The 21,438-nt window shown below is 37.8% G+C and overlaps 1 protein-coding gene across 2 annotated transcripts in view; it reads right to left on the minus strand.

The window, feature by feature from the left end:
* Positions 1 to 21,438, minus strand: part of Zc3h6 (zinc finger CCCH-type containing 6) — a 50,859-nt gene that overhangs the window by 7,268 nt on the left and 22,153 nt on the right. For both annotated transcript variants that reach the window (XM_027421838.2, XM_035446257.1), the window contains exons 2-9: positions 20,280 to 20,460; positions 18,247 to 18,369; positions 8,448 to 8,712; positions 7,623 to 7,756; positions 6,306 to 6,422; positions 5,606 to 5,717; positions 1,958 to 2,067; positions 279 to 532 (exon numbers count right to left, since the gene is read on the minus strand). In XM_027421838.2, the coding sequence (XP_027277639.1) occupies positions 279 to 532; positions 1,958 to 2,067; positions 5,606 to 5,717; positions 6,306 to 6,422; positions 7,623 to 7,756; positions 8,448 to 8,712; positions 18,247 to 18,369; positions 20,280 to 20,460 (1,296 nt within the window). The remainder of the gene's footprint in view (positions 1 to 278; positions 533 to 1,957; positions 2,068 to 5,605; positions 5,718 to 6,305; positions 6,423 to 7,622; positions 7,757 to 8,447; positions 8,713 to 18,246; positions 18,370 to 20,279; positions 20,461 to 21,438) is intronic.

A 21,438-nucleotide genomic window follows, 5' to 3' on the forward strand; every position in this document is an offset into this window, starting at 1 on the left:
ATGCAATAACAAGCATGAAGGATATGAATCCATCCGGGAGTGCCCCTTGGTGTTACTATACAGCAAAGCTTCTAACGTTGTGGAAAATTCTGCAGAGAAAAATTGCTGGGGGCAGGAAAGAAGGGGAAGGGAAAGAGAAAGGGGAAGTAGCAGCCCCAAGCCAGGCCAGGTAACTGCTCTCTGCCTAAGTTTAATCATGTGAGTGATCTGGAATGCTCCTTAGTGTCTGAATGTTGAGCTTCAAGGGAAATGTTGCCAAATTGATGGGTTTAACTTACTTCTTCCCAATTTTATGTGCTAAATCCACAGTAGGTTTTACGACTATTTCAAAAAGAGATGGAATTTTCTTCAAATCATCAGAAAGATCTGTCTCAAAATCGTCTTCATGATCAGAAAAGGGAACGTGCTCTGATGGGGTTGGCAGAAGCCCGACTCCTGGGGGTGGTTTGGGGAGAGGAGTTATGCCACGCTTCCTAAGTTCCTCTAATTCTCTTTCATCTTCATGTATAAGTTCTTCATCGGCATTCAAAACCTGGACAATTGTAAAGGTTAGTAAGTACTTCAGAACAAGCTGTCTTCCTCACATTTAACACTAAAGACCTCAGTAAGCTACTTTTGTTAAACTAATAAATGAAGATTAGCATTAAAGTTTAACTAGATCAGAGATGAGTAACTATTTTCAATATGCAGAATGAGGTTCAGAGTAGTTTAAAGTAGTCAAGCATAGAAGGTAATTTAGTCTGGAACCCTCTTTAGTTTTGGTACACACTACAGACAGACAGACAGACAGACAGACAGACAGACAGACAGACACACACACACACACACACACACACACACACACACCTCTTAAGAATGCACTTGGAAGCCTAGCTACTTTACCTGCATGTACTATGCATACACATCCCTCTCCAAATAATGCACGTAGCAACCCCAGAAACCCCTGGGATCCCTACCTGCTTGGCTATACATACTCTCATCTCTGAACATCAGTACAGATTGCTCCACTCCCAGTTACAATCAAATTTAGACATCTTCTATTCAAGTGTATACTCAATGTTTAGTATGAAAAATAGAAGGGCTGATCCTGCACCAACTGGTTTTAGGTACATGCATAGTAAGGCAGACTATGTCCTTCAAGTGAACTTTAGGAATAACTGTCTATTTACCATCTTATTTATGCTTAAGCGAAATTAGGTATGTATATGAATAAAATCAGATGTACTATGGGAAGAGGCATGAGTAATAAAAAATTATTATATGATCTGATGTACCAACCAAAATAGAACTAGGGGCAGGAGCAATTTGGCCCTGTGGTTAAGAGCTCTGCTGCTCTTCCAAAGGATACAGATTCAGTTTCCTGCATCCACAGGGCAGCTCACAACTGTCTGTAGCTCTAGTTTCAGGAGATCTAACACAATTTTCTGGCCTCCAATGACACCAGGCACACCTACTGTGCATATACCTGCATGTAGCAAAACACTCATAAAATAAGATAATATGATCCCTAGTAACATCCTGGAGTATTTCTCAAAGCAAATTATTTCTTTTAGTATCAGAATAGGGATCATATTAAAATATTCTCAAATTTCTAGACCAATAATTGTATTTTCCAACAAACTATATTAATAGAACAAAACCTACAGCAGTTCCTCAATTTCTTAGCAACTTTACAAAATACTCTTTATAAGATATGATTTAGGGGGCTAGAGAGATGGCATAGAAGTTAAGAGCACTGACTACTCCAGAGGTCCTGAGTTCAATTCCCAGCAACCACATGGTGGCTCACAACTATTTGTAATGAGACCTAGTGCCCTTTTCTGGTCAACAGGCATATATGCAGGCAGAATATTGTATACATAATAATAAATAAATCTTTAAAATTAAAAAAATATGATTCAAGTAAAATCTGAGGAAAGATCAAACAAATGATCAATGGTGCAAAAGCACTACTCACTTTGTCCAAAAGTTTCTTTGTCTCTTTAGTCAGATCATCATGGGAAAACTTACAGTTGTCTCCTTGATAGCACTTTGCTCCACTATGATAGAACTTGCAAGGAAATTCACGTAAACAAAAATATTAAGGAACAGACCAAATAAAATCAAGGATAATTTTTTTTTTGGGTGTGTGTGTGTGTGTGCATGCACATGTGAACACACGTGTGCCTATCTATATGGAGGTCAGAGGTCAACACTGAGTGTCTTTCTCTATCACATTCAACCTTGATTTTGAGGCAGGAGCTCACCATTTAGCTACACTGGCTGGCCAGTGACCTCTAGGGATTTATCTGTCCCATCCACTCCCCAGCACTACATACACACACTACTGTACGCCACTTTTACACAGGTGCTGGAGATCTGAACTCGGCTCCTCATGCTTGAACAGTTAGCATTTTACTGAGCCATCATCCCAGGCCCAAGGTCTAGTCTTTTTCATTTGGAAAAGTAACTGTTATAAAGATGATTCACTTCCAATATCTGCTTTATAACATTGTACCTACAATCAACATTTACATGTTATAAGTGCACCAACTGGTTTTAGGTACATGCATAGTACCTTCTTAAAAATTGTTAAGAGAATATATCTCATATTAAAAGTCTTCTTACCACGAGAAAAAATGCTAAGTCAATACAACTTTGCTAGTATTTGCTGTACTGAAGAACCTGTAATCACATCTAGTAATGTATTATAGATCAATGTTTTAATAATGTAGGAATATTTAAAAAATTTAAACTCTTATTCTATGACTACAAATATACTTTTGGTTTTTTCATCTCATTAGTTCTTTGAAAATTCCATTCAGAAAGTTTAAATAGTATTCACCCCTCAACTCCCCTCAGATACACTCCCTTCTCTATCCACCCAACTTTGTGCCCCCCCAAACAAAAACACCATCTAATTTGTGCTGCCCATATATTTTTGGGAGTGTGACCTCCTACAGGAGGATAGTACACTGTGAAGATGTGCCTATGCTTTAATAAAAAGCTAAATGGCCATTAGCTAGGCAGGAAGTAAAGGTGGGACAGCCAGACATAGAGGACATGGGCAAGAAAAAAGGTCGCGATGCCATGAGATGCAGAGCAAGCAGTATGAGCACTATGGAGATGAGGTAATAAAGCCACGAGGCAGAAAGTAAATTAAGAGAAATGGGTTAATTTAAGTTATAAGAGCTAGTTAGAAACAAACCTAAGCTACCAGTCCATCTTTTATAATTAGTAAGTGTCATGATTTGGGAGCTGAAATGAAGGACAGAAAATCTGCCTAAAGTTATACCCATTCTTAAAAATTACCTGAGCCTTGGATGGGGAGGTGACATACATGTCCCATTTAGTCCTAGCATGCACACCGTTCTCCTATTCTTTGTACCTGGACTGGTTATGGGACTCTGTGTTAACCACCATCTACTGCAAACAGAAGCTGCTCTTGACAAGGGTTAGGAGATGTATTAACACAAATGTACTTTTTAAAGAAAAACATTTACAAAGTTAATAGAAAATAGTGTTGTATTTTAATATACAGGTACCATTCCTTTCTAATAACTGTTACAGAAAACAAAAAATTGTGTAAAAAAATTTTTTTATCTTGAAGGAAATAAAAGTATTTGGATATGTCATGTTAAGAATAAAATTCCTAACAATTAAAGCCACAGTACTAGTTTTACTTGAATTTTTAGAGACAATTTCTAAATAAAATACAAACTCTAGATTTATATTTGGGTGGCATGCATTTGAGTAATACATGTGTGGCTTTAGAGCTGTCTGACATGTCAGGCACTGTGGCACAGTTTTCATCCCAATCCTTGGGAGGCAGAGATAGGTGGGTCTTTGTGAGTTGGGATGACCAACATCCTCTTGGGTTCCAGGGCAACACAATGTCTCAAAAAAGACAACAACAACAAAACCCAAAACAAAAACAGAATGACAAACTCCAGGGAGAAAACTCATATGACTAATTCTGGCTAGTGCAAAAAACTGATAAAATTGAAAATTCTTTTTTACATTAATAAAAATCTTAGTAAAATATACTTATTTTGATTTTTTTAAAAACCTTTGTTAAGACAAATATTATGTCTGCTCCAATCACTATTATTTAACATTACTGTAAAGGTATTCTGAGTATAATTAAAATTATAAAAGTCATGGTGGCATACATTTGAAACCCTATAAGACCAAGATAATTCAAGGCCGCCTTACGCAATACAGTTACTGTAAAGCCAATATGGGCTACACAGTGAGAAACTGTCTCAAAAACAGAAAACAGACAAACAGAAAAAATCCAGAACCACAAAATATAGCAAAAGTGAATTAAATAAAATATCATTTATTTACAAGTGAAATGAGACCCCAAGAACAGAGTAGAAACTTTTAAAAACAGAATTTGATATCTGGTTTCTAAAGATGGCCCTATCAAATTTGAAAATAATACACTTGTATTTTCTTGACTAAGACAAATGAGGTGTATTTGCCAGATTAAATATCAAGTACACTCTTTGGGAGGCGTTGAGACAGGATTTCTCTGTGTAGTCCCAGCTGTCCTGGAACTCACTCTATAGACCAGGTTGGTCTCAAACTCACATCGATCAGCCTGCCTCTGCCTCCAGAGTGCTGGAATTAAAGGCGTGCGCCACCACCACCTGGCTTCTTTTCTCGTTCTTTACAACACTGACCAAAACCTAGGTATGCTTTCTCTTAACACTTGGGGCTTCTCTTCCTCCAAAGTGTCCTACCCTTTCCTTCCCCAAACTGATGCTTATCTCACTGCCATTTTGCTAACTAGCTTTCTTGCTTAACTTAGAAAGCATTCCTTTCTCCCTCCCTCCCCATGTCTCACTCAGGGCAGCTGCTGACACTAAGAGTTTGCTTGCCCTCTTGCCTTTCTCTGAAACTCTAATAAAATCACCCTTGAGCTTCAAAAAAATTTATATTCCTCTTACTATGAGCAAGAGCATTCTTCCATTTGATTTTGTACCATTTATGTCTCTCTTTCTGTGAATTATCTTTCTCTCCTGCTCCCAATCTTCTCAATTTTTAGGAAACTCTTACAAAATTTACAGAACTCTTATATATTTATTTATATAAAATATTTCCCATATTTTAATGTGTTTACTTAGCTTGTAGGTTTTTGTTGTAAAAATTTAAATGATCTCAGTCAAATTTTTAGTTTTTTCCCTTACTGATTTTGAGCCACAATAAGGTTTTTCATTCTCCTGGGTTATAAAGAAATGCATTCCTATATTCCTGAGCACTTTGCCTGTTTGAAGTTCAGAGGCTGACAAGACTGAGTTTACATAATGTGTCATTTTAAGTATAAAACCAAGCTAGGATTTCTAGATTGTATTTATGACTTTTTAAAAACAATGAAGCCGGGCATTGGTGGCTCACACCTTTAATCCCAGCACTCAGGAGGCAGAGGCAGGCAGATCTCTCTGAGTTTGAGGCCAGCCTGGTCTCCAGAGCGAGTGCCAGGATAGGTTCCAAAGCTACACAGAGAAATCCTGTCTTGAAAAACCAAAAAATAAATAAATAAATAAATAAATAAATAAATAAAAGCCACAATGATGAAGTATCAGTGTGTTGGTTAATACACAATTTCTATAAAGGATATTATGCATATAAATACAGTTCTCTCCTTTGGTACAATATCCCTGTAAATAGTATTTGCAGATCTCCTTTTTCTTTTCCAATTCTGCATCATGATCAAATTTACAGTGATCTCCCTGTTTAAACAAAAGAAAGCAGAAAGAATTAATTCAGTTCTACTCTCTGCTTATGTCCATGGTGGATTCTAGTCATTATCTTTAGTGGTAGACACTGAGCTATCACTAATGATGCTGGTAATCCCTCTCAAGCCCTGCCCAAGCAGTGTCTGTGGCCTTGGGATTCTGCCAGTGTCCCACTAGCACCCACCATTTCTAGAGGTAGCACGGGAACTTAATTAACCTATTGGTGTCATGTATAAATCAAAGCTAATAGCATCAACTAAATAGTGCATCTGTAAGATTAAGCCACCATGCATCAGCCAGACCATAAATGCTTTCTGTCACACTGTCAGATAGGCACAACTGTAACTGTCACAAATGTTAACACATCTGCTATGTGAAATCTGTTTTCTACCCATTATTGGCTGTCCCAGAATATAATTAAATGAGTCTGTATATATAGTAATTTCATACAAGGTACATTTTAAAAATCTGTCATTATTGCAATTATATGAGCAATAAAAAAAAAACTCCACGAAGGACTAAATTCTAAAGACTACTTTGAAAGTTAGAATGCTCTATCATACCATCTATGATAATATTTACCTTAATACACCTCCCTTCCAGGAAGTATTTACAGATCTGTTTTCCTTTGTGTTCCACTGTGTGCTGGTTAATAAACTCCTGAGTCATAACTTTCCATTTTTTCCCCGGTTTACTGTACTGCAAGAAAACATTCACTTGAATGTAAGATATGAAATATTAACATGTATTAAGACATACATGGATCTGGAAAGCAGTATAAATTGGCTATTAATAACAATCAACATTAGACACTCTGATTCTATCCACTTAACTGGAGAGAAATGCTTCTTCTGGTAGTCTTGTTCATTGCTACTACTGGCTGCAAGGGAGCCTTTTAAAGATATATTTTAAAAATAAAATTATAAAGGCTTGAAATTTCATAATCATATTCAGGTTGGGTAAAGGTGCTATAAAATATATTATCTTGCGTATTGCTGACAGATATATCATAAGTAACTTTAAAACTTCCGCCCTGATGCCAAGGCTGTACCTGCCTAGCGTTGCACAAGGTCCAGGTCAAAACCAAGCATTTTGAAACTACAGCTATGTAGCTGTTAGAAGTCTACTTGGGCCTGTGAGACAGCCTTCAGGTAGAGGCATTTGCACCAAACCCTATGGAATCCACATGGTGGAAGGAGAGAACCAGCAGGTTGTCTTCTGACCTCCATGTGTGTCGTCCCTAAATATTCACACATGAGCATAAAATACATAAAATGTAATGAGAACATTTAAAAGTTCACCCTTGCCTCCGTCTAACTGAATCAAAGCTAGAACCGTGATAGAAGACAAGAACTGGTAACTCCAAGTCAGAGTCGCTGAAATGTACAAGTTCAGAACTCAGCTCAATTTAACACATATTTGTTGAATAACTGTTACATAACAAGTATTTAAGTTCATCTTGCTGATCATTTATACTAACTTTCCCCCTTTTCAATGCTTTCAGCTCTGATAAATAAATAGTTACCAGCACCCTCCTTGTTGGCCCACTGACCTGTACTACCCTGTCACTGCCATCTGCACTGGGGAGAATGACCTCTAGGAAAGGAGAGCACAATGAAGGAGGAATAGGGGATGTGTTTTTGCTTGGAAACATCAGTTTTATCTTGAGGCTTTTCACATACAATCATTTTATTTCTAGGTCTCTTAAATGTGTACCTATATACTAGCACCATGGATAATTAAAAAAATTCTTTTGAGAGGATTTTCATATTCATTGTATCTTAGCTGAAAATTTTTCATTTATTCAGATAGTAACATTACAATTACAATGCATTACTTGCACCCAAATGATTTAAAAATAAAAAGGTCTTCCCCTCCTTACACATAAGTTCTCAATACCTCTTGAAAGTCATCCATTCCTGAAAAGACAGGCCCTTTAGTGACTCTTGCCCCATGGTGTTCTTTTCTTTTGATTTTCTTCGGTAAAACACGTCCATGACTAGTATTAAAACTTTTAATCCGATATTCAGTACCTTAAAAAGTTAAAATGTATTTCAAATATCACAGAAAAGCAGTGTAACTAATATCAATCAGCTTACAAGTAGCAATATATTTTTAACAGTCTACAGTGAGTCATCCTCCTTTCCCCTAAGAGCCAGTGAGAAAGTTAACCAATCATCTCTACCTTCTGAGTACTGCTTCCTGCTCAGAAGATGCAGGTGTTAGCAACAAAGGACGCAAGGCTTGAGTACCCATGTCTAGAGAAGTCATTCTTGTCTCTCCCCTCCCATCTTGGGATAAGATGATTAGCAATTTATTATTTTCATTTGTCTTTGTTTTAAGGCAGAGTCTCATCCTGTAGCCCAGGCTGGCTTAGAACTCCCAGTGATCTTCCCATCTCAGTTTCTCAACTACTGGGATTACAAGCATGAGCCACTACATCTGGTTCATAATTCATTCTTTTTATTTTGTTTTGAGACTGGGTCTCTATGTAGTTCTGGCTGATCTAGAACTCACTATGTAGACCAAGCTGGCATCAAAGTCACATATATTCTCCTGCCTCTGCCTCCCTGGTGCTGGGATTAAAGGCATGCACAACCACACCTCTTTTAAAAGCTACCCCCCCTTTTCAAAATAGTTTTATTCTTGAAAAGGGACTAAGAAATTTGTTATTGTAAACCTATATGGTTCTCATATTCTAAGACAGACTAGCTTTAAACTCACCTGGTGGGCTTCCTTTAGTTCTCTGTTTTTTCCCTGATTCCTTAGAAAACGATGACCCTGAGGATTCCTGAGATTGTCTATAATATTTCAGCTGACTGGAAAAGTCGTCTTCTCCCTCATGGTTGTAATTACCAAAGTTGTCATCACTGTAGTTACCAAAGTTGTCATCACTGTAGAAACTAGATTCAGCATACTCTTTACTGCTGAATTTTTTGTTATGTTGACTCTTCTTTGATGTCATGTAACTTCCTGATATATGTCCATGCTAAGTAAAAATGGACAATCATTATCAGAAATGCTCAACTAACAATAGCAACTGATAGAAACACAGAGTATCTTTTCCCTAGAAAGTTGGGAGAACAAAGGATAGAAGATAGTTGTTAGTTCTGACTACATTAGTATTTCCTTATGACCATATTTAACAATAAATTCAGTACACTAAATGCCACTTATATTATTAAATATTGTACTTTTATTCTTTAGCTTTTATTTTCCATGATCTGTGTCTCAATAGTTACAGACATGCAGATATTTTTAAGTCTATATCATATGTAAATTCCTTTTCCAAAGAAGAAGGTGTAAGCCCCTTCAGTACTCCAACTGTCAGGCTCCACCCACAGAACCAGCCCCTCCAGACACAGGCCAAGCTAAGTCCTTTTTACACAAAGTAAAAAGTCTGAGCTCAATTCTGGGACTTGAAATCCCACCAATCCCTGGAGTCAAAACCCCACCAATCCTTAAGCTTGCCCCAAGATCAAGATGTGAAATCCTACCAATCCCCATCCTGCAAATCACTGCCCTGGAAAACTTCACTGCCAAGAAACCCTACATAAAACCTGCCTCCAGCTCAGTTCCTTGCTGTTTCTCACCCAAGCAGAAGAGCCATCCTGTGTGTCTTTCCCAACAAATCTCTTGTGTGAGGTTTGTTGTATGGTGTGACTTGTGGTATTCCTTGGCTCCAGACTGCCAGGGTGTTTTATTATAATGTTATATACATTTAAAAACATTAGAATTACCTTTCTAGTTGAAATATTAAGATATACAGATTGAAACAGAGCTGTAACACTTGTGTTGGGGAACCTCTTCCCCTCATAGCTGTAACACTTATAAAAGGTCTTTCTAAAATTAAAGAAAACAGAGAAGCAGCTTGGGGGTAATACAGAAAATATTCATATATCAAATATTGAAAGATTAAATAGGAGAGGACTTCTGGGTTATTGGGAACAGAATGGGTGGATCCGGTGGGGACAGGAGGGGAAGGTAGAGTTGAGGGAGGGATTGCAGGAAGAAACAGCTAGAATTGTGAGACATTTGAGGGATGATATGGAAACCTAGTGCAGTGGAAAATTCCTAAAATATATGAAGATGATCCTAATGAGGATTACTAATAATGAGGGAAACAGAGTCCCAACTGGCTGTCTCTTGTCACCAAATGAGGCTTCCAGTACTGGGATGGGGTTGCATTCAATTGAGTTTTTGGCCAAGGGGGTTCAATGGAAATCACCAAACAACCCAGGATGTTGCTAAGACAACAGGTTGCTCTCTGCAACCTAACAGCAGGGCCCCTGTTGGGGAATATTATTTTAAGGTGTGTGACTTATGTTTATGCTGCATTTGTATAACTCTGTGAAGCTCTGATTCTTTGCCTGTCTAAAATACCTGGTGGTCCCAATAAAGAGCTAAACTGCCAATAATGAGGTAGGAGCAAGGATAGGTGGGGCTGGCAGGCAGAGAGTATAAATAGAAGAAGAGAGGAGAAAAGCAACAAGAGAACAAGGAGAGGAGAATATCAGGAGTCAGCCACCCAACCACCCAGACAGCCATGGAGTAAGAAGAAAAATAAGATATACAGAAGTAAGAAAGATAAAGGCCCAGAGGGAAAATGTAGATGGAATAATTATAGTTAAGAAAAGTTGGCAAGAAACAAGCCAAGCTAAGGCCAGGCACTCACAACTAAGAGTAAGCCTCCTTGAATGACACACTTGGGAGCTAGGTGGTGAGCCCCACAAAAAGCAAAAAGAGTAAAAAAAAAAAAAAAATTAATGCTACAGGCTCCATTGCCAGGACAACACACACACACAATTCATTGAACATGGAGATGTCAAGCTGGTGCCAACAGGGAGCCTTCAGCTCTATGTTATAGTGTTTTTGTGCAGGAAGGTACTCTACAGGTTACCAAAAGGAAGCATATACGCCAACATAGCCACAAAACGTTTGACCTATGATCTGTCCTGTCTGCAAGATATGTTAGAACAACAGTGGCACTGAACTGGTGGGAATAGTCAACAAATGACTGATTTGACTTGAGGCCCAATGCTTGGGTGACCAAGAACCAGCCACTAGACAGCCTAGAGACCCAGGGTAAAACCAAACACTACTGGCCTAAAAAAAAAAGAAAGAAAAGAAAAGAAAACCCACAAACCAAAAAACAAACAAAAAACCTATCAATAAAATGACTCCTAATGATACGCCTTATTCAGTCATCATCAGAGAAACTTCCTTCTACAGTGTACAGGAACAAATGCAGAGACTCACAGCCAGACATTACATGAAGAGAGAGAGTCCTTGAAACACAAAGCTCTAAATGGATGTCTTCATCGAATCCCTCCCATCAGAGATCAGGGAACCCCCATGGAAGAGGAGGTAAAATGAGTATAAGAGCCAAAGGTAGGGGCTGGAGAGATGGCTCTGTGGTTAAGAACACTGGCTGCTTTTCCAGAGGACTTGGGTTCAATTCTCAGCACCTACATCGAAGCTTCACAACTGTCTGTAACTCCAGTTCCAGGAGATCTAACACCCTCATACAGATATACATGCAGGTAAAATACCAATGAACATAAAAATACAGAGGGAATATCCCTGAGGACACAAGGAGAATAAGACCCTCTGAATCAACTGAGCAAGGCTCATATGAACTCACAGAGACTGAAGCAATAAGCACAGGGCCTACACAGGGATGCACCAGATCCTCTAAATATATAGCACAACTTTCAGCTTAGTGTTCTTATTGGACTCCTGAGAGTGTGAACAAGTGGGTCTCTGATGCCTGTGCCTCATCTTGAGGCTCCTTTCCTTCTGTTGGGTTGCCTTGACCAGACTCAATATGATGGTTTCTGTTTTATCTTACTGTATTTTATTTTGTTATATTTGGTTGTTATCTCCTAGAAGCCTGTTATTTTCTAATGAGAGATAGAAAGGGAGTTGATCTAGAAGGGAGGAGAGGAACTGGGATGGGTAGAAAGAAGGGAAAGGGTAATCAGGATATACTGAATCTACTTTCTTTTTTATTTTGTTTTGTTTGAGACAGGGTTTCTCTGCGTAGCTTTGTAGTCTGTCCTGGAACTAGCTCTTGTAGACTAGGCTGGCCTGTGAAGAGTTCCACCTGTCTCTGCTTCCCTCTCCTGAATGCTGGGATTAAATGCATGTGCCACCATGCCTTGCCCAAGAACCCATTTTCAATAAAAAGAAAATGAAAAAAAATCAAAAACATGTAAAAATTTTGTAAAAAAAAAAAAAGTCAAAGACATATACAATCTTAGAGTAAAAGGATTAAAAAAGTTTTCCAAGAAAATAGAAATAGTAAATATGCAGGTAGCACTGTTCTAATATCTGATCAAATAAACTTCACACAAAAATAAAAGAAGGCCTTTTCTTGCCAGGTGTTGGTGGTACACACCTTTAATCCCAGCACTCGGGAGGCAGAGGCAGGCAGATCTCTGTGAGTTCGAGACCAGCATGGTCTACCAGAGCAAGTTCCAGGACAGACTACAAAGCTACACAGAGAAACCCTGTCTCAAAAAACCATTTTTTTAAAAAAGGTTATTTCTTATGGATTAAGGGACAACCCATTAAGAGGATATTACAATTCTAAAGGCATACATACCAAACACAGATGAACCTAATTTCATAAAACAAATGTTACTAGATGTAAAGTTATAAGATTAACCTCACCGCAGTAATTGTGGTGACTTCAATACCCTACTCTCACCAGTAGACAGGTCATTGTGACAAGAAAAAGAGAAACATTTTAGTTAAATTACATCACTAATCAAATGGACCAAAAAGACAATATGCAGAAGGCCTAGGTCCGTCCCATACAGGCTCCCTGGTTGTTGGTTCAAACTCTTTGAGTTCCCATGAGCCAGGCTAATGAATAAACCAAATCTTAACAAACAGAGGGAAACTGAAATAATTCCTGTACTCAACTTGAGCACAATGGAATAAAACTAGAAACTATAGAACATACACAACCTCATAGATGTTGAACACCACACTCCTGAATGATGAATCGGTCATCTAATACCCCAAGACAGAAATTTTAAAATTCCTAAAATTGAACTAAATTATAACATAACACAGAAAAATGTATGTGTCCAAGATTTGTTTCCTGTTACTGTGATTAAAAACACCCTGACAAAAGCAATTTAGGGTTTATTTTAGCTCACAGTTCTAGGTTATAGTCCATCATAACTGGGAAGTCACATGAGTTTCAGGGAGTTGGTCACATCACCTCCACAATGGAGAGCATATGGATGGATGGATGCATGTATCCATGCATCCATCATGTTTCTAGTGCTCAGCTTGCTCTTTCCTTTTTATTGCAAGATCCTGTCCATAAAATGATGCTGCCCACACTTAGGGTAGGTTTTCCCAACCTCAGTTCACTAACTAAGAAAATCCCCTAGAGGCTAACCTAACCCATATAAACACTCACTAAGGCTCTCTAGATGGTGTAAGGTTGAGTGTGAAGGCACATTACATATCTTTAAACCTATGCAGTCAGAGGTAGACAGGTCTTAAGTTATTTTCACTAAAATTAGGAACAAGACAAAAATATTCAGTCTCTCCACTCCTATTCAATGTAATGCATGGAGTCTTAGCTACAGCAATAAGACAAAGAAGAAAATAAAAGAGTAGTATCTTTATTCAATGTGATAGGATTCTATATTTTAAAGATCCTGAAAAATCCATCAGCAAACTCTCAGATCTGATAAACAGTTTCAGAAAATAGCAGAGCAATTTATAAAATTAACACACAAAAATCAGCAGCTACCCTATATACAATATCAAACATGCTGAAGATGAAACCAGAGAAACAATCCCATTCATAATTGTTTTCTTAGAAGCCAAAATTTGGAATAATCTAGCTAAGGAAGTAAAAAGTACTATTGTGGGATATTTGTACACTATGTGGAGATGTATTGTGTGATCGGTATAATAAAAAGCTGAACAGCCAATAGCTAGGCAGGAGAGTATATGTCAGCTTCCAGGCAGAGAGAGAACTCTGGGAAGAAGAAAGGTGGAATCGCCAGTCAGATGAAGAGGAAGCAAGATGGGTAGTACAGAGAGAGATGAGGTAATGAGCCTCCTGGAAGAATACAGATTAGAAATATGTGGGTTAATTTAAGTTATAAGAACTAGTTAGGAATAAGCCTAAGCTAAGGCCCAGCTTTCATAATCATTCTTTTTTTTAAAAAGATTTTATTTATTTATTATGTATACAACATTCTGCTTCCATGTGTATCTGCACATCAGAAGAGGGCACCAGATCTCATAATGGATGGTTGTGAGCCACCATGTGGTTGCTGGGAATTGAACTCAGGACCTTTGGAAGAGCAGTCGATGCTCTTAACCTCCGAGCCATCTCTCCAGCCCCTCTGAACCATCTCTCCAACCCTCATAATTAATAATAAGTCTGTGGTCATTATTTGTGAGCTGGCAGTCTGAAAAGAAAAATCCTACTGCAGTACCCCCCAATGAAAACTTAAATGCTGGATAAAGAAACTGAAGAAGACACTAGAAGATGGGAATACCTCCCATGTTCATGGATTAGAAGACCTAATATGAAAAGGCTATCTTATCAAAAGCAATCAACAAATTCAAGGTAGTCCCCATCAAAATGCCTATACCTAATTCTTCACAGAAACTGAAAAAAAAATCTTAGAATTCATATAGAAACACAAAAGACTCAGAATGGTCAAAGCAATCCTAAGCTATAACAATAATGATGATGTTGGTGATGATGATGAAAAACAATGACTACTTACCCAAAGGAGTCTGAACCAGTATATCATAGAGGTACTCCCACATCCATGTCTACTGCAGCACTGGACACATTAGCTAAGTTATGAAACAAACCTAGGTGGCCTTTAACAGTGGGATTGATAGAGTGCTTTTTAGGCATAAAGAACAAAGTTTTGCCATTTGTAGGGAAATGGATGTAACTGGAGATTATCGTATTAAGCAAATTAAGGCAATTTCAGAAAGACAAATATTGTGTTTTCTTTGTGTCTTAGACTTTATAAAGACACATAAAATTGAACCAGGCAGTGGTGGTGCACACCTTTAATCCCAGCACTTGGGAGGCAGAGGCAGGCAGATCTCTGTGACTTTGAGACCAGCCTGGTCTACAAGAGCTAGTTCCAGAAGCTACACAGGGAAACCCTGTCCTGAAAAACAAACAAACAAAAAAGACACATGTATACATGCCATGAAAGTAGAAATCAAAACTGTTTAGGGAACAAAGTGGATTACTCAGGGAAGGTGAGGAAAGGTAAGGTAAGGTGGAAGTATGGAGAGGAATATGTTAAGAATATAATATACACTTGTGTGAAAATGTCCTTCTAAATGTATAGTAAATAAAATTGCAGAACTTTTGTAAAAATCACTTATCTCTGAGGTCTATCACTAATAGAGAAGCTTTCTCTAATAGTGAAGTAATACTGAGTGAAAAAAATAAAAATCTTATTAAAAAACTGTTTACAATAAACATTAATTTCATTACATCTTACTAAAACATGAAAACAAATATATAATTTAGTCCTAGAAGTTTATTTAATGATAGTAGTCATTTAAATATTTCACAAGTACTTTATAATTAGTTCTATCATATCTTCTGCCAACTTTTTAATAAAACAAGAAAAATTCCACATAATTATGATTTGAAGACCAATAAAAAGCAAATACCATACCTTGTTCTTAGTTTATTGCACTTTAAATGTGGTGTGGTAGGAATTCTTTTTTCTTTTTTTGAGGCAGTCACCCTGACTGTCCTAAAGCTCACTCTGTAGACCAGACTAGCCTTGAATTCACAGAGATTCACCTGCCTCTGTTTCCCTATTGCTGAGATTAAAGGTGTGTGCACCATTACCCAGCCATAAGGTATTAATTCTAATATTTCCCAATTAGATAGATTTATAATTATTGCTTACATTTTTTAAGAAGGTGATTTAATTAAACATTTATTGGCAGTCATTTAGCAACACCAACTATAAAGAAGGCACCAGAAACTGGGACACTAGCTCATCTGGCAAAGGGCTTGCCTTGCAAGCATAGAGAACAGAGTTCAGTCCCCCAAAACTCATGCAAAATGTTGGCAGGACATTACCAGCGCTGGAGAGATGGAGACAGTAGATTCTCAGGACTCATTGGCTAGCTAGCCTAGCCTATTTGACAATAGGACAATGAAAGACATTTTCTCAAAAAGCAAGATGAGCTGTGGGGTTGGAGAGATGATTCAGTGGTTAAGACTGCATTCTGCCCTTCCAGAGGACTTGAGCTTGATTCCTAGAATTCACGTTAAGCAGTTCACAACCACTAGGAACTCCAGGAGATGCAGCACTTCTAGCCTCCATGGGCACCTGCACGCGTACACACACTGTCCCCCACCCCACATATACATCATTAAAAACAAATCTTCAGACAAACAAAAAGCAAGGTGATAGTAACTGAGAATGACTGTCAAGGTTGTCTTCTGGCTTCCACATGTGTACACACAAGTGCAAATTCATCTGCAACATTTATACATTTGTGCACACACACAAAAGAATATGGAGCTAGAGAGATGGCTCAGTGGATAATATTACTGGCTGCTTTTCCAAAGGATCAGGGTTCAATCTCCAGCATTTTGTAATAATCTGTAACTCCAGTCCAAGGGATCCAGTGCCCTCTTCTGGCCACTGGGGACACTGCATGCGCACGAAATAATAAAATCAAATTTTTAAAAAAAAAAGGACAACTGAGAGAGAAACCATATAACCAAACAGACTAATTTGGTTTCTAAACTAACAAGAGATTAGTACTATCAAATTAGGGCAAAGAATAAAGTTCTTGAGGAAAAGAATATTGCTTTCCTTTGTTTATACAATACATATTTAAGAAAGAATGTATAATGTTGCCTTATGGCTGTTTTCTTTTCTAGTGCTGGGGATGGAACCCAGAGCATGCTAAATAAGTGTTCTACCACTCTTTCATTTAAAAAAAATATTCCAGATGATTTTTGCATTTAAAGAAGCCAATGTCACATAGATTCACAATTCATTATGATCTTGGTGCACTACAGGTTGGACTGTATCACTCCAAAATTCCTGTGCAGAAGCCCTAACCCCAGTAGCTCAGAATGTGGCTGCATCTGGAGATAGGCCTTGAAAATAACCTCTGGTGTTTGACTGGTGTTCTTTTGTTGTTGTTTTTCAAGACAAGGTTTCTTTGTGTAGTCCTGGCTATCCTGGAACTCACTCTGTAAACCAGGCTGGCCTTGAATACAGAGATCTGCCTACCTTTGCTCCACAAGTTCAGGATTTTTTTTTTGAGACAGAGTTTCTTTGTAACTTTGTAGACCAGGATGGCCTCGAACTCACAGAGATCCGCTGCCTCTGCCTCCCAAGTGCCCAAGTGCCCAAGTGCCACCAATGCCTGGCTTGACGGCTGTTCTTATAAAGATGAATAATCTGTGCATTCAGAGACATCAGGGGCTGCTATACACAGCAGCATGACCATGTGAGGGCAAAGCTGTGAGAGGGCACCCATCTATAAACCAGAGGGGGGCACCACACAGACACTTCCATATAGGTGCCACTGGAAAGAAACTCCGTTAGCATTTTGAACAGGGACTTCTAGACTTCAGATTCAGAAAAAATGTCTAATATGTGTCCAGACAAACACCAGTGCCAGTAAACTTGATAATATAATACATTCTTTATCTCAAAGACTTGGGAATTTGTAGTATGATAAATATATGCTAATATGACAAACAGATTTTCAGTATTTCCAAAAAATGTGCAAATTAAGCTTGCATTTTACACTTTTAAAAGGCAATACATAAAATATGAATGCCACTTGAACACCCATTTTCTACTCCCCACAGCCAATGAAAATAGGAAAGAACAAGCACAGGCAAGGATGCAGAGAAGATGCCTCAAGCATCTCAAATCGAATATATAACAGTACAATCTGTGAAAACAGCTTGGTTGTGGTTCCTCAGAAAGTTAAAAGGAACCACCAATAATTTCACGATTATGCATATGCTCCAAGGAAATGATTGAAAGGCTTTGAAGACAATTTTTTAATAAGTTGGATTATTCACAACAACCAAAAAGTGCCAATAACCCTACAGTCCCTCAACAGATGATTGAATAAACAAAAATGCAGCACACACAACAACAGCGTGTTGTTCAGTGTTAAAAAGAATGAGGTTTTTATATACACTGAACATGCATGAATCTTCAAAACATGCTGAGTAATATAGGCCAGATCCAAAAGGACAAAGCATATGCTACAAGAGCTCTAGAGGAGGCAAATTCATTGACAGAAAGTGAGGGCGGTAGATAGAGGAGTGAGGAGTAGGGCTGCTTCCTAGAGACAGGATTTCTGTTTCAAATGAGTAAGAAGTTCTAGACATGGAAGGCAGTGGTGGCTAAATACGACAGATATATTTAATGCCACCCAGTCATAATCTTGAAATGCGGTTACATGGTATATTTTATGTTATACATGTCTTATCATAACAAAAAGACAATACCTGAGAAAATGGAGTGTCATAATCCCTGTAGAAACTACTTCTTTTCTTATAGGAACTTTCCATACGTTCAACATCTGAATCCAGGCTGTAGTCAGAACTATCATCACCAGATGGAGAGTTATGCTGAAACCAACAAACCCACATGTTACATTCACAAGAAGGAAACTAGTTCATAACCACATAAGCTTGTTTCAGTCAGTGGTGGCAACCAAGAGGGTCTACTATTCCCTTAGACTCTTGAGTACATTGAGAAATTCTTGCTCTAGGTTGGAGAGATGGCTCAGCCATTAAAGGCTAGGCTCACAACCAAAAGGATAAAGTCTTCCTTTAAAGGTCACCACCACCTACAGGCTGAAGTTTTTTTTTTCCCCCTTTTGTTCAGGTACTTTATGGACATGCATTTCTCATCAACTCCATGCCAAGAGCTTAAAACAGAAATCACTTGGCTCTAAAATGATCTGACATTTATACATTTATGCCTCTCTGCCTCAGCCTCCTAAAGGTGGGATTGCAGGTGTGTGCCACCATGCTCACTTTAAGCTAATATTGAAGGAAATAAAATTGGCTCCTTATCACCAAAAGGTTCCAGAACATGAGTAGACTATTTGTTCATTTAATTTTGTCTAAAGTTGCTTTGGAGTTATTTAGTGGCATGAAAATACTAAAACTACTTCAAATTACCTACCTGAAATGAATCCAGCCCACAAAATCGAACAAAAGTAAAACAAAAACCCCAAGTGAATGATAATAGCTGGCAAATAATGAGAGAAAGCTTATTTACATTGTAATGTAATTTCAAATATAAAAATCAACAAGTATTTTTGTTTTTTTTTTTTTGAGACAAGGTCTCACTAACACTGGCAAGCCTGGCACTCTCTGTGTATACCAACCAGACTAGCCTCAAACTCACAGATTTCCACCTGCCTCTGCCTCCCTAGTACAAGTCTTTTTTTTTTTTTTTTTTGTCTGACCAAATAATAACCTCATCAACTTGAGTTCTTTATGCAGTTCTTAATATTTTTCACAATAAAACACACAGCTCTGCATTTTTTAATTTTTTAATTTGTGAATTCCCAACCTAAGTATGGCACAAGCTAAGCGAAATTTTATTTAATTGAACTGAACTCTAAGATTCTTACAGAGGCAGGGTCTTCTTTCCTCCATTCTGTTAAGTGTTCCTTTAAAAAAAAAAACAACTATTTTGCTTCTAAATGTTTGGAGTTTGGTTTTGTTTTTAGTCTTGATTTTATTGATTTGATAGATGAACCATCTTTTTACAACTATGCTGCCAAATATTTCAAATACATAGCCATTGTTGGTTGGGGTTTGAAATAAGTAATTACTTGATTGTTTGGTGATATTTTGATCACATTCTGATGCTCCCAAGACTGCCGATAAAAAATTTGCTCTGAATCAGAGGGCAGATCTAGCTACTAGCTGACCAAGAGGTTTGGGAGGACTGAGGACAGATAACAGAGATAGGAAATAGTAGGCTTACAGAGGTTCTCAGGCCTTTTTGGATGGAGGAACAAGACAGACAGACAGACATGATAGGTCTCTGGTCTCTTCTCTGCCACTTCTTTGATCATTCAAGTTCTTACTCTAATATCTGACTCCTGAATTTCACTGATAAAGAATAACTAGATAAAAGCTTCAACTGATGAGAGAAATATATTAACCTATTACTACTATGCTCTATTTCTTCTTAGTCATTAAAAGTTCCTGCTTTATGACAGTTGTTACTTTGAAGAATGTAAAATTTAATAATATATTCAATTTGAATTGTAACTTTTATCATTACAAAATGCCTTTCTGTGTGTGGGGGGATTAAGACATGGTCTCTGTATGTAGTCCGGACCAAACACAGAAGTCCTGCAGGTGGGGTGGGAAGCAGAAGGAACAGGAGTTCAAGATCATCTTCAGCTATAGAATGAATTCAAGGTCAGCCTGGCTTACATGAGATACTGTCTCAAACAAGCCAGCAAGCAAACAACAACAAAAAGGAATGGAAAGTTGATGTTAGCTTAACTAACCTTATGTTTCTCATGTTTTCTCCTTTTGGATTTTTTCTTTTCTCTTTCTTTCTTGTGTTTTTTTCTTGATTTTCTGTAGGCTTTCTCATTTTTCTGCTTTTCATTCTCTTTTGCTTCCTGATCTTGTGTTTCTTCAAATCCTGCATCATCTATCTCACCATCTTCTAATTCCCCATCTTCTCTGTAGAAAGTAATGAAAATTTTACACTTCAAATGTCAATTCTAAAACAAATGAGAAAATATTTTGAAAAGAAAAAGACCCATGTGCCAAGAAAAATTACATTCATACAGATAAGAGGACCAGTAAGTTAATATTTTACTTTTTTGCAAGTATCTGTGGTTTCTGTTACTAATTCTTCCCTTAAAAATATTGAAATGGGGTGGGGGCTGGAGAGATGCCTCAGTGGTTAAGAGCACTGCCTGCTCTTCCAAAGATCCCGAGTTCAATTCCCAGCAAATACATGTTGGCTCACAACCATCTGTAATGAGATCTGATGCCTTCTTCTGGCCTGCAGGCATACATGCAGGCAGAACACTGTATACATAATAAATAAATCTTTAAAAAATATTGAAATGGGCCGGGTAGTGGTAGCACATGCCTTTAATCCCAGCACTTGGGAGGCAGAGGCAGGCAGATCTCTGTGAGTTCTTGGCCAGCCTGTTCTACAGAATGAATTTCAGGACAGCCAAGGCTACACAGAGAAACTGTCTTGAAAAACAAAACAAAACAACAACAACAAAAAAAAACAAAACAAAAAACAAAACAAAAACAGAAATTAAAATGTAACAATTATTCTCGAAACCAAAGTTTGTCGATTTCTAATTTAGATTCAGATTACTGGTTCTCCCAAAATGAATGAATAAAATGTTATCACAAACTATTACAATTACCAGTAATTAAACTACTTTGAAGGAAAACTAAATTATTTAAAGAAATACTATAATTACAAGACCTTTTTTTTTTCCAGAGATAGGGTCTCTCTCTGTGTAGCTCTGGCTGTCCTGGAACTCACTCTGTATGTAGACCAGGCTGGCCTTGAACTCACAGAGATCTATCTCTGCCTCCAACTGCTGGGATTAAAGGTGTGAACTACCACCACCTGGCAAGAAAGACTTTTTAATTTTCGGTCTGTAGGTAGCTTTAAATAAAGGCAAGCTA

The sequence above is a fragment of the Cricetulus griseus genome, chromosome 6 (genome assembly GCF_003668045.3).
Source record: "Cricetulus griseus strain 17A/GY chromosome 6, alternate assembly CriGri-PICRH-1.0, whole genome shotgun sequence".
Taxonomy (NCBI): domain Eukaryota; kingdom Metazoa; phylum Chordata; class Mammalia; order Rodentia; family Cricetidae; genus Cricetulus; species Cricetulus griseus.